This window comes from Calidris pugnax, unplaced genomic scaffold (genome assembly GCF_001431845.1).
Source record: "Calidris pugnax isolate Ruff unplaced genomic scaffold, ASM143184v1 scaffold211, whole genome shotgun sequence".
Taxonomy (NCBI): Eukaryota; Metazoa; Chordata; class Aves; order Charadriiformes; family Scolopacidae; genus Calidris; species Calidris pugnax.
Genome location: NW_015091083.1, coordinates 16708 through 30802, shown reverse-complemented (window position 1 = coordinate 30802; position 14095 = coordinate 16708). Strand labels below are relative to the sequence as shown.

At 40.1% G+C, this 14095-nt stretch overlaps 1 protein-coding gene across 1 annotated transcript in view; it reads left to right on the top strand.

Annotated features, from left to right (window-relative positions):
• The window catches only part of MUC2 (mucin 2, oligomeric mucus/gel-forming), a 46626-nt gene that overhangs the window by 17251 nt on the left and 15280 nt on the right, over positions 1 to 14095 (top strand). The window contains exons 19-35 of the mRNA XM_014957413.1: positions 123 to 274; positions 754 to 892; positions 1455 to 1565; positions 1880 to 2059; positions 3057 to 3296; positions 4336 to 4492; positions 5662 to 5790; positions 7484 to 7631; positions 8539 to 8582; positions 9080 to 9280; positions 9691 to 9720; positions 10086 to 10577; positions 11443 to 11522; positions 11565 to 11724; positions 11770 to 11865; positions 13055 to 13149; positions 13241 to 13736. Coding sequence (XP_014812899.1) covers positions 123 to 274; positions 754 to 892; positions 1455 to 1565; positions 1880 to 2059; positions 3057 to 3296; positions 4336 to 4492; positions 5662 to 5790; positions 7484 to 7631; positions 8539 to 8582; positions 9080 to 9280; positions 9691 to 9720; positions 10086 to 10577; positions 11443 to 11522; positions 11565 to 11724; positions 11770 to 11865; positions 13055 to 13149; positions 13241 to 13736 — 2950 coding nt within the window. The remainder of the gene's footprint in view (positions 1 to 122; positions 275 to 753; positions 893 to 1454; positions 1566 to 1879; positions 2060 to 3056; positions 3297 to 4335; positions 4493 to 5661; positions 5791 to 7483; positions 7632 to 8538; positions 8583 to 9079; positions 9281 to 9690; positions 9721 to 10085; positions 10578 to 11442; positions 11523 to 11564; positions 11725 to 11769; positions 11866 to 13054; positions 13150 to 13240; positions 13737 to 14095) is intronic.

The window sequence follows — 14095 nt, the reverse complement described above, 5'->3', positions numbered from 1 at the left end:
AAAACTAATCAGTATTATGCTGTCTGGCTATAAATGCAGTTTTTACCAGAGCATTTATGAAGAAGTGGAAGAAAAATGTAGTGCTTTTTCATAAAGTAAAAGTATCTCCTTATATTCCTTAGTTCCAGGCAGAGTGTGTCTCAGGTTGTGTGTGTCCTGAAGGTCTATTTGATGATGGGAGAGGGGGCTGTGTTGAGGAGAAGGACTGCCCATGCAGTCATAACAACCAGCAGTATTCTCCTGGAGAGAAGATAACAGTGGACTGCAACACCTGGTAAGTTATAATTTTGTACTCTCTTCTAGAATATATTGTATGCAGTAAATCAATAGTCATGTCTAGGCTTATGTACTGCAATGGCTTGTGTACTACAGTGGCTATAGCTGCAAGTATAAATTTTTATTTTCATGCATACTTTTTGCTACCTGAGGAAATACAGATTGTGCTGAAAATATTGGTGTAATAGATACCTCTGTTTTCAGTAGGTATCTCTTGTTGTGAAAATGCACTCATTTTTTAAATATAAAAACACTTTCAGATCTAGAAAGTGTAGCTGGCCAGAGTTAAAAATCATGTTATAGGCTTAAAAACAGGCTAAACTATTGAAGTTGAGACTTAAGACACTCTGTAACACTGAAATGGGTATTGTGCACATTATCACATTGTATCAGTTAGCTGCTTGGTTTGTTCTGCAGTTTTCCAAACAGCACACATTTGCTAAGATCTGAAAATTCAGCTCTTCTGCTCTCTTCTAGTACCTGCCAAAATGGAGATTGGAGCTGCACTAAAGATCTGTGCTATGGGACTTGTATGATATATGGAAGTGGCCATTATAACACCTTTGATGGAAAATTCTATGACTTTGATGGGAGTTGTGAATATGTGGCTACTCAGGTAATGCTCATCAGAGGGCTGAAATGACATCTGATTGCCTTGATGTTCTACTTTCCTCTTTGGTTTTGTCATTCCTTGTGGCCTGCCATCACTGTTCCTGTGATGTTTACACATTCTGCCAGCATAGATGCTCTATTTTCACTGCAGGCAAGCTGTGTGTATGGGGATTTTTTCTGATACAGTGATCATAAATTGTATGTAACAGGACTATTTTACCATGAGAGTTAACAGCTCATCAGTTGTGAAATAAATCAAAACTCTAAGTTTACAAAACAAAGTAATTTATATTTAAAGAGATATTCCTCATTTTGTTTTATTGTCCCACTTTCTTCCCAGGATTTGCCACATATGAGATTGTATTAACTGTTTATATGTATGTAGAGATGTCTGTGTATACTTTTGTGTGTCTGTAAAAATATATGTATGTAGGATTTCACACATGAAGCAGTGGCAATGATTTATACATTGTGAGGATTTAAATTGTTGTAATTATTATGATCTTGAACTAAAAATTAAATATTCTGCCTAATTTTCTTATGCTCATTTTTCCCTTTTTCAATAGGATTTTTGTGGTGACAAAAATTCCAGTGGCTCGTTCAGTATCATCACGGAGAATGTCCCCTGTGGAACTACAGGAGTCACCTGCTCAAAGGCTATAAAAATTTTTCTAGGGGTGAGTAATGATACTCAATACATATATATCAGTATTCAAGTATTTAAAATAAAGTAATGCTCCAAAGCCACATCCCTAAAAGCAGCTATAACAAGTAAAGGTTAGAGCCCCTATCAAATTAATCTGTAAATTTGTTGATTCTCAGGTACTGAAACCTCTCTGAAACAAAGGTGCTACACCACTTTCTGTCATCTAGAAAAATCATCCCAGACTTCGAGCTATTGGTTTCAGAATGAGTTGTATTATTATGAGTGTCTCGTATTTTATGTCATCATAAAAGTTAGTGTTACAATATTTCTCTTTCTGTCTTTCAGAAAACAGAGCTGAAACTGGAGAACAAAGATTATAAAGAAATTCAGCGAGATATTGGTGATGATGTGCCATATTGGAACAGGACAGTAGGCCTCTACCTTGTTATTGAGGCTAGCAATGGTGTGATGCTTATCTGGGATAAGAAGACTACTCTTTTCATCAAGCTGACCCCTGATTACAAAGTTAGAACCTGTCTTGTCTTTTTCTGAAGTAGTAGTATGAATAGATAAATGAGATAAGGAAACATAAATGTTTTTTTAGTCAGAGTCTGTGTTTAATTCCTATATCCTCTGCATGTTGATGATTAGCTTGCATTATTACTATCACAGCTTGCAGAGGTACTACTGCAGTTCCTTACAGTCCAGTAATGCATTACAGAGGATGCGTAGCATATGTTTGCAATAAAGCTAAACATCTAACACATTCTGAGTTTGAGAATATTAAGAGCCAAACATTCACAGTAATTTAGGGGATCCCACATGGAATCTCAGCCCTGAGTTAAAATAGAACTGCCGATGCAACGTATGGAGATGTTTCTGATTTCTGAAAATTGGCATACTGAATTATAGAGTACTGAATTCATTGGACTGAATGAGGTGGTGTGGGGTTGTATAAACAGGGACATAGTGTTGCTTGAGGAGACTGATGTGCCTTAAATAGCGCTACCAAAATTTCATTATTGTGGGTAAGTTGGTAAATTCTTTCTTTTGAGAAAAATGCATCCCTGTCATTTTTTTCCCATGGATTAAGAAATGGTGTTCATTATGTTAGAAACTTTAAATAAAAACAGTTTTAAGCAGAATGAAATTCCCTCAGGATTATATTAATGGCTAAATGATGAAAAATTGAGAAGAATGGGAAATAAATTAATTCTTCTCAGCTGAATGAGGCTTAGCTACTCTTTAGTGTTATAAGTTGGATGAAGAGCCACCACAAAGACATGGAAATATACTGGGTATGATTGGCTTCAGGGAGGGAAGACATGGCAGCTGAGTACAGAGACAAATAAAGGTTTAATTTCTGTACAAATGATTTAAAAGTGAAGATGAAAATACATAAGTTACACAAAGAGTCATTTGTCCTTTTCAATGCCAATGTTTTGCTCTTGCTTTACTGGAGTCTGTTTCTCACTTTCATGGTATGTTTAAAAGCTGTGGATATGTTAACTTTCCTTTCCAGGGCAAAGTATGTGGTCTGTGTGGCAACTTTGATGACAAGTCCAACAATGACTTTACAACAAGGAATGGGCTGCAGGAGACTAATGCACTGAAGTTTGGGAATTCCTGGAAACAGTCTTCCTTGTGCCCAGATGTCACAGAAGAGATTAAGCCCTGTGATGTGAAACCACATCGGAAGTCCTGGGCAGAGAAAGAATGCAGTATCATCCAGAGTGAAGTCTTTAAAATTTGTCACTCCAAGGTATGTAGAGGGCAGTAAGTGATGGGATTTCTGTTACTGCAGAAACGGAGAGAACATCAGAAATGAATGTGAAGAGATCATTAAATAGAATGATCTTCAATAAGGTCTTAATACAGCTACAGGTATCAGCATATTTCAGCTAGCCTAAGTCAAAGTAGTTTGGGTATCTGTGGCAACGGGACTGTATCAGTAGTGGTGCCAGCCCCGGGTGTACAAACCCATATTCATCACCACAGTTTCTCAGCGACTGCTGTGTAAGCTAGGTTCAAAAATATAGCATGAATAGATGTGTGTGTGCTGCAGTTGCACCATCTCTTGTTGAGATGTCAATGCTGTAAGTTCTGAAAGGCCTTGTGATCATCAGACCCCCTCTTCTGACAGAAATGTATACTATACTTGAAAGATAGCTGTTGAAGAGACCACTGCTCGTAATATTCAACCCACAGAAGGAATGTTCTTGGAAACTACTGACATCACACAGTTTAGGCAGGCTTAGCTGCTAGTACTGTGCCTCCAAATTGTCATAGCACACCCTGTGTCAGGCCCACAGCTTCTAGCTCACAGTGCAAAGGGAGCACTCCTCTCTATTTCTTGTCTCTTTTCTGAAGTGTGGAAATATTACCAACAGCTTGTTCTTAACTGACAGTGGAAGAGTCAAAAAGAACTATTAATTTAATTAATTTAATGTATGTTTTTATGTTGATTCCTTCACCAGCTAAAATCCAGTTTTAAGTTTCTCCTCTTGCAGTCCCAACCAAAAAAAGTGGAAATGTCTTGCTAATGTGTGGAGTTGGATGAACTCCAAAAACTGGCAAGCACAAAATTCTCTGCTTCATATTTGCTGTGAAGTGCAGCCTTTCTGATATTGCTTACTGCTTGTTAGGCAAAACTTGCTGGGAGATAAGACTTTATTTGGTAAATCTTAGAAACTGTCTCACTCTTGTCCAGCTCAATTCCCATATCTCAAGGGATATCTCAAACTTACTTGTTTGAAAACTAATTTGGTGATGGACTGGGACATCATTTCTTTCCCCAACAGGTGGACCCAATTCCATTCTATGAAGCTTGTGTTCATGATGCCTGCTCTTGTGACAGTGGTGGAGATTGTGAGTGCTTCTGTTCTGCAGTTGCTGCATATGCTCAAGAATGTACCAAGGCTCAGGCCTGTGTTTTCTGGAGAACTCCTGATATATGCCGTGAGTAACAGTTAAACACAACTGTATCTTTCTGGCTGATGTCAAAAAGTCTATCAAATAAATCATTAATACTATCACTTCAAGGTCATGCAAAGTATGCAAAGCAATTTATTTTTGCACCATATCAGAGAACAAACAGAACTAGTAAATTTGTATATTTCAATTGTCTTTATTCAGCTTAGCTTCTCTGTTTCTTTTTCCTTTTTCTTATCTTTTTCTTCTCACTTCCCCTTTTTTTTTTTTGTGTGTTAAGGCTAGGTTTCAAGTCTGCCCTCCATTTTGCTTGATAATTGATGAACTGCAACTGCTGTTAGCTTTTGCTTCTCTCTTGTTTTTTCAAAGTATTCAGAAATTGATTTTAGCAAAAGTATATAGAAGTACTACTGTGTAGATGAACCCGATCAGTATTGAGTATATTAAGCAGTGTCCCTTAGTGGTGCTCATGCTCATACCAGTACATCATAAAGTAATGTAAAATAATATTTAAATGAATATTTTTCCAAAAAGTGTTCTCAAAACAAAATCTTCAGATTCTAAATGGCAGAAATGTAATATTTTTATTTAAAAAATTAATTCTGGTTCATATTTAAAGCTATTAGTGGCTTTTAAGTTTAAGAAGCCAGTGAAACAGAACTTTAAAATTTCAGTCAGCTCAGATACATAAGTTTATAAAAACTCCTTCCTCTGTCCGTAGTCGTCTAAGCTGAATTCTGTCCATAATGTCTCATATGCTTGTCTGGGCCTGCTGGAGGTGACTTTCAGTCCATGTGATACAGCAAAGTAGAACTATTTTGAATATACTGCAAGAGGTTTTAGGAGTTTGCCAATGGCTAGGTGCGAAAATGCTCTCAGAAATTTACCCTTAGTTTTAGATTAAAATCAACAGTATTTATTTATTTATTTTATGTTATTTGAATCAAACATTTTCACCCTGCAGCTTAAGTGTTTAATGTCATATCTTGGGCCCCAGAGTTTTTATGTACATTATGCTTAGCACAGCATAGCACAGCATAATAGAATATAGTAGAAGAAAGTCCAGGTCCTATACCTCAAGAGAAATTTTGCTGGTTTAGCATGTAGATTCGTTAGATTATACCTTTAAAGACCTGATCAGAACTGCATTCTGGCAACCATGTTTTTAATGAGCTTCTTTTTTTTCCCCTCATCAGCAATATTTTGTGACTACTATAACCCTCGTAATGAGTGTGATTGGCACTATGAGCCTTGTGGCAGTAATGTCACAACCTGCAAGATGATTAATAATGTCAGCACCAACTTCTCAGTACCATACCTGGAAGGTATTGCCATTTTTTTTTCTATTTTATTTCATATAACTTTGTCCAGCTACCATTTAATGAATATGGAATGGTCAGTCAGCTTGACCATATATTCCTAGATCTGTTATGTTGAATTCCTTTCCAGTCTTATATAAATGTTTCCTATAATGTAATTTCTTCTTTATTAACATCAGTGGGTGATAGTTACATTGTTGTCAGCCATAAAACTAGGTCTCTGCTTGGATAATATCCTGAAACATGCAAGATGATTACACTATTGCTATTTTGCATCCCATCCTTTTGCATTTCAAGAGAAAGAAAACTTTTTACATAGTAAAGAAGCAAGTTACTGATAGTTGGGTTTTTTTAACCTTATCATTCTTTATGCATCAGATCCATCTTGACTTCATTAGATTAATGTGCAGCTTTGTCCTATATTTACAATGAAAAATATCTTTGATATCAGACACACTGATGCTGCTATATATTGGATTCTTAACGGAGACCATAAAACGTTATTGTTGGCAGCCTACTGGCTACCTCCATTTTTAGTGTATTTGAATTTGCAGGTTTTGGTTTAGGCTTTAAGACCAAGAAGTGAGGCTAAACCAGATTATTCTGCATTGCATCCCACTATGAGGATCCACAAGCCATTTAAATCCCGTTGAACCCTTCAAAGGTTTAGGGATTGGAAAGAACTGCCCAGAGTTTGACTGCTATTTTAATCCTTAAACTGCTGGTAACAAAACAAAAACACCCCGAACAACCAAACTCTAAGCAAAATAATAAAGAAACCCCAAACAAACAAAGTCTATGTTTTGAAATAGATTGTCATTGACAGTTAGAAAGATTTGGTACGTGTCAGAAGGCAGATTGTAACGTATCCAGTTAACTTTCTAAATTTTTTTTTTTTTTTTAGATCTTCAGTGGAAGTACAGAGCACACTTACTTTTGTTAGGGCATCTTTAGTACAGTCTGGCAGTTTGAAGTGACTTTTAAGTACCAGTTAATTACTTGGTCATTCAGTTTATAGGCTATTTAGAACTCCAGTATAGTATAAAGAGGACATTATGTAATTAAGAATTGGACTTTATGAGAGTTTATTTGTAAGCAGGAAACAGGAATTTTTTAAAAGTGTATTTACATGAAAAATACAATGAGAATTGACAGACACTTAAGCCCTTACAGGTGGGTTTGAGTCACTAGCCAAGGGTATGGAATAATGCAGATAAATAATCTGTTTGGGGTAGAGATAACTGGCCTATTAAAGGCACATAAACAAGGTGTAATGTTCCAATAAATATAGTGAAAATCCTGTTTGCTAATGAATCCACTTCCGTGTTATTCACAGAAGTGTTATTGATGTAGTGATCACATTTCAAAATAATTTCTCTTTCTCTTAAAAGTACTAGCTGCCCATAGAAATTAATATAAATTAAGGGGTTCTTCAAGATCTTAAACTAGGAAAAAACAACTTCCCTGGTTTTCATGACTAAACTCTTATTTAATACTCCTCACCCCACCATATTCAATGAGAATGATTTAACTCTTTTGGAAAGAGTAATTGTGCAAGGATTAATTTGAATTGGAAATTTTCTGTTTCTTCCGCTATGCTTGACTAAGTGAGAATCATTTACTTTCAGAAAGTATCCTATTATTGAGTTAACTCTTCATACTTTTTCTTCATCTTTTATACTGTTCTTGTTATCAACAGGTTGCTACCCCAGATGCCCTGAGGACAAACCTATTTATAATGAAGAGACAAAGAAATGTGTGCGTGGAGATGAATGTGGGTGTTACATCAATGGAACTTATGTTCCACCTGGAGAAGAAATAGCCACAGAAGACAACTGTACAAAATGGTATATAAAAAATGCAGAAACATTTGCAGTAATTCAGGAAATAATTTATGTATGCTGAGCCCCTCATTTACTTTACTAGGCCTCAAGCAAATAGAAATGCAACTTCAGCTGAAGAGCTGGTTTATTCTAGCATTTATCTATACAAATCAGAGGAATATCCATTTATTCTGGATAAGACTTAAACTCAATAGATACTGCACTTACAATACATATAAATTGTAAACTTTTCATTCTTAATTTTCCAAACCCATAATAATCCAGATTTCACAGAATCGCCTATGTTGGAAGGGAACTTTAAGATCATGCCAATAGTGTCATTATAAGAAGTATATTAGCAAATTCATTAAGTATACTGTTTGAAGATACAATGATATAATGGCATGAAACCTAAGTGTGTCTCTAGAACAACCTTTTGATTCTCGTGGCTCTTTGGGAAGAAAGGGGCCACTCTGCCTTGTATTGTCACTTAAAACTGAGATTTCAAAATTACTGTAATCTGAAATGATCTGTACTAGCCCTGAAAGAGACAGTTGAGTCTTGACTGCTCGTTCCTAGAGCCTTATTAATCATAGCACTGATATCTATGTCTTCACATGGCGACCAGAGATAAGAACCCTGATCTAGCCAAAAGTTCACTGCTCTGAAAAACAATTGTTACTTTTGCACTCTTACAACTTGAGCACAAAGCAGTTCATTATAGTTTTAAGATATTGTACTTAAAGAATGAAAGTGATGACTTTGAATGAGATAATGATAGGCAATATTGGGAAATATTACACCCTGAAAAATACCCAGTAATATGAATGAAGATCAAGTGACAAATTTCCGTGTTTCTGTGCTCTTGGCTCTGCTAACAGGTGTCATAAAATATCTGCAACATTTGATTTCTTGAAAATTTTGCTTTTAGTGTTTGTCGCCCCCCCGGATCCATAGACTGCAGTCCAGTCCCAGGTAAATAACTTTTGTGTTTTTCAATAAGGAAAAATTAAAAAAAAATGCATAGAACTGCTATGTCTGTTTCTACAAAAGACTTAGTACTGATTTAGAATAATTTTTCCAGTGGAAGTGAAAGTTGTGACCAGAGAAAATTAGACAGCACTTTTGTTGAACCATGTTGTTAGTAATTCTTGTTCAACCTTTTTCTCACGTCCCATTATTCTTTCTCCCAATATCCCATATCTATGGACTTCACTACAAGAGTTTGCACTTCCAGAACATGTAGTATTACAGAAAAGTGTCAGATAGCAAACTGCAGTTGTTATTTCTCTCAGAACATTTTATCCTCTACATGTAGAGATAAATCAGTGCAATGCATGAGATCCAAGCTTCAGGTATAGCTCGTAAAGGAGCATGCATGACTCATGTAAATGCTTACTTTCCCATAAGTATTTTGCCTTTATCTCTTACCTGGTTATAGAAAAATTGCACAGTAAAGCTCTTTCTTGTAGGGTGTCCTTGTGTCATCAATGGAACAAGTTATCCAGTGAATGGATTTGTGGCAAAAATAGAGCATGACGGCATATGTATAATATACATTTGTGCAGAAAATGGTTCTGTAGTTCCCGAAGGGCCGCCCTTTCCTTGTCCGTCAACTGCTACACCTACAATCAGTTCAACCTCCGTTCCAACAAGTACTCTTACTGCCACAGGTAAACCTTCAAGAGTTGTACATCTAAAAATTATTTTCTTTAAGGAAAATACTTTAAAGATAGAATTTACAAGTGTATGGGCTTATAGTTGCCACAGATAGAGTGATACCTATGAATAGTTTAATGACACTGCACTAAGAAAGATTTTTAACGCTTTGAGTCAATTTACTTCTTGTGGAAGAAATTGTAACTGTAAATGTACAGGGTGCCTTCGTAATTCTGAAAAACATGTTAGCATTTCAGTATCCTGATGGGATAGTAGGAATTGTCTCGGTAGTCTCAGCGAAAAAAAAATCCGAACATAATTAGGATACTTAAAACTGTTATTACTTTTTTTTTCTAAAGTTTGCAGATGATGGAGTAATCTTTTTTTTTTTTTTCTATTTCAGTTACCACTACAAGCTTTCCAGTTACCACTACAAGCTCTCCAGTTACTACAAGTAAGTTTTAAATAGAAAACTAAGTTGTTAAAAAGTGTCAAAGGAGCACTTAAAGGGGAAGTAAATTAAAGATGACCACTGCAGAAAAATATATTTCAAACAAAAATCAATAACTTCTAAAAATTGCAGTAATGTGATAAGTATAGAGAGCAGAAAGACCTTCACCTTGGTGATTTTATTTTGATGCAAAACTTTCTGTTGAAAAACCTGGTAATACAGAACCAGTTTTAGAACATTTTTGTTGTAGAAAAATGGCAAGTTGCAATGCATTGCTCTAGTCCTTAACGGAATAGAATATAAAACTAATTTTCTCAGCATGTTCTCTGTAAGATCAGACATTGAATCTCTGCTTTTTTTCCTTGTAGCTCCATGTTTTGATTTAATCTGCAATTGGACTAAGTGGTTTGATGTTAGTGATCCTGAAGAAGATGGTGGTGACTATGAAACTTACGAGGCAATAAAACAACATGGAAACGAAATATGTGAAGCTCCTGAAAAAATTGAATGCAGGGCAAAAGATAATCCTCATATGAGCTTAGAGGAACTTGGCCAGAAAGTAGAGTGTGATGTTGCATTTGGACTAATCTGTAAAAATGAGGAGCAAGATGCAACTCTGTGGGAACTTTGCTATGATTATAAAATCAGGGTATACTGTTGTGAGCTGCAGGAAGTGCCTTGTGGGACTCCAAGTACACCGAGTCTAACACCAACAACTTCAACCACCACCAGCACAACAGTACCTACCACCGCTATTACCAGACAGACAACATCAATTGCCACCACGCCCATACCCACCCCAACCGTCACAGGACAACCCCCATCATCAGTCACTAGCCCAGAAACTTCAACCTCTACAGGTATTTAGCAGACCCCAGTACTCTCTGTTCTTGCTTTGCTATAGGAGAAATAGGAGACTTCTATTGCTGTGCCAGCTACTGAAGGCATGTCATCTCCATAGCAGATATTGAGCCGGCAGGAAGTAATACTTATGCTGGTTGGGAGCTCTATCCTTCTGCTGGAGATAAGATTCCCAGAAGGACCCATTGTGTGAGATTAGAGAAGGCCATGAATTAGAGTACCACCATTTTAGGCATTGTTTGGGTGGGGCTGGGCAGAATTTTTTCTCTTTCTCCTTCTGTGTTTCCTCTGTCCTAGATCCACTAGGATCTAGGAAGACCTGGGATCTAGGAAGGAAGAAAGCCATGGCAGATTTTCAGAAATAGTTTCACTCTGCAGATTGCCGCTTGTTGTGAACTGTGGTCTCGGCTGAAATACACAACTACTCTGTGAACTGCTTCATCATGCTGACATCACAACACAGGGAAATTACATGACAATCAGGCACAAACAAATTCCTGTGCATGCTTCTTTCCCAGACCACAGCTTCCCCTTTCAGTTCTCACTCCATGAGACAGTGAAGTGTTCTCAGGCAGAGACAGATAGCCTCACAGAAATTAACTCCTCCTAAAGTCAAACCCGTTGGTAGGCGCGTGCCTAGTCTCTTTGCTAGGAAAGTATTGAGATGACCCTATCTGTGAACTTATTTGGAATTAATCTGCTTTCTGGGGCCAGAAAGGAAGGCCTAGTAGAAGAGACACTTACTGTATTCAGTCAGGTACCACAATAGGTTAGTGGCAGCTGTCTTCCATTCAGTACATACTGTGTCCCGCTTATGCGTCTTCCACCTTTGTCTGTTTTCTCTGTCCCTGCTGTGTCTAAAAGTTCCACCTTCGACCACAACGAGCTCTCTTCACACAACAACCACGCCAACGCCATCGGGACCTCCCAGCAGCAGCACCGCGACGATGCCTCCGCCATCGGGACCTCCCAGCAGCAGCACCGCCACGATGCCTCCCACCGTCACCACCACCCAATTCACCCTGGGCACAACAACGACTGTTACTGGCACACCAACACCCACCACAACTACGACAACCACATCCACACCCACGCCAACAACCACCCCTTCTACAACAACTACCACCACCATACCCACAACTACAGGTATGTGAATGTGAACCAGAAAGGGCTAAACGACTGTTACTGGCACACCAACACCCACCACAACTACGACAACCACATCCACACCCACGCCAACAACCACCCCTTCTACAACAACTACCACAGCCACACCCACACCTCCAGGTATGTGAACGTCAACCAGAAAGGGCTGGTGCCCAGAGCCAGGCCTTGTGCTGGCTGTTTCAGCAGTGTGGAGGGTGCAAAGCTCGTGGGTAGGAGGTCTTGTGTCCCCTGACTCAGCAGGGCTCCAAAGAGCTTTTTGCTTTTACTTTAGCTGCTGTTGGACCTTGTCCTTCAGCTGGAGGGAATGTTCTCAGCAGGACCCATGGTGTGTGAAGGGAGAAGGGCTTGGTTTTGTGGCACTGTCATTTCAGGCACTGTCATTTCAGGCACTCTTTGGGCGCAGCTGTGCAGATTTTCTTGGCTTTCTTCTCTGGCGTTGCCTCTGTGGCATTGCTGCCACACACCTGCAGTTCCAGCTGCACGAAGGTTTTCCCCTGGCAGGTCTTGGGATCAGGTTTCAGACTAGGGGTTGCCCCTTTTCTATGGACCAAGGCTCTGGGCAGCTGTGTTCTCCCAGCATTCCCGTGAGCGTTGTTCTACAGCTGCCTGTTCTCTGGCGTTGCCTCTGTGGCATTGCTGCCACACACCTGCAGTTCCAGCTGCACGAAGGTTTTCCCCTGGCAGGTCTTGGGATCAGGTTTCAGACTAGGGGTTGCCCCTTTTCTATGGACCAAGGCTCTGGGCAGCTGTGTTCTCCCAGCATTCCCGTGAGCGTTGTTCTACAACTGCCTGTGCTCTGCTGGGTAAGCAGTTGATGTTTTGGCAGCTGTGTGTACCCTGTGCCCTCTTCCTTTGTGGTCACGAGCCTTCCCGATGTTTGGTTTGTCCCTGAGAGAGTGAGGTGGTGTGAGGGGCCCAGTAAAGTAAGAGAGTGGCAGGAGTACCTGCTTGGTCCTACTCCACCTCATGTGTTGCCCTCATGTGAGTGTTTTTTGCAGACACTCACATAAGAACCTGAGAAGACCAATATGGCAATGCACCTTAGCTGCGAGGGGACACACGCACATGGTTTGGGAGTGCCTGTGTCCTGATTTGGCCCTAGTGTGCTCTTTGTAGGGCCGAGAAGGGGAAGCCTGCCCACGCAAGTGAGCTTTGTTGTGGCCAGGGTTGGCTGGCTGGGGTCGCAGTTCCCAAGGAGACCCTTGAATGTGGTGGATGCCCAGAGGACCACCCGCAAGTGTGCTGGAACCCCAGCTTGTTGTCCCTATTCCAGCTGCTTCTAATTGTTGCTCTTGTTGTTGTCCCTCAGACTGTGACTGCATATGGACGGAGTGGATTGATGTGACTTACCCAAATGCTTCTGACAGAAACAGTGGTGACTACGAAACCATTGAGAATATTAAGGCGCAGTACCCCTCCTGCGGGAAAGTTGAGAATATTTCATGCAGAGCAGAGAAATTCCCTGACTGACTACGAAACCATTGAGAATATTAAGGCGATAAACGCCTCCTGGGTCTGCGAGAATGCTGAGAATGTTTCATGCAGAGCAGAGAAATTCCCTGACGTTCCCATTGAAGATTTAGGGCAGAAGGTGGAATGCAGTGTTTCCACAGGGCTCATCTGTAACAATAGCGATCAGACCATAGGAGGTCCAATACCGATGCCGGTCTGCCTCAATTACCAGATCAGAGTCTGCTGCATGCCAGACAGCTGTATTACCACCACGCACTCCACACCTTCACCCACACCAAGCACAGTGTCCACATCAACAACCACTCCCCCACCAACACCATCGGAGTCTCCCAGCAGCACCAGCACCAGCACCACCACCACGATGCCCCCCACCAGCACCACCACCAGCAGCACCCCGGGCACAACAACGACTGTTACTGGCACACCAACACCCACCCCAACTACTACAACCACATCCACACCCACGCCAACAACCACCCCTTCTACAACAACTACCACAGCCACACCCACACCTCCAGGTATGTGAACGTCAACCAGAAAGGGCTGGTGCCCAGAGCCAGGCCTTGTGCTGGCTGTTTCAGCAGTGTGGAGGGTGCAAAGCTCGTGGGTAGGAGGTCTTGTGTCCCCTGACTCAGCAGGGCTCCAAGGAGCTTTTTGCTTTTACTTTAGCTGCTGTTGGACCTTGTCCTTCAGCTGGAGGGAATGTTCTCAGCAGGACCCATGGTGTGTGAAGGGAGAAGGGCTTGGTTTTGTGGCACTGTCATTTCAGGCACTGTCATTTCAGGCACTGTTTGGGCGCAGCTGTGCAGATTTTCTTGGCTTTCTTCTCTGGCGTTGCCTCTGTGGCATTGCTGCCACACACCTGCAGTTCCAGCTG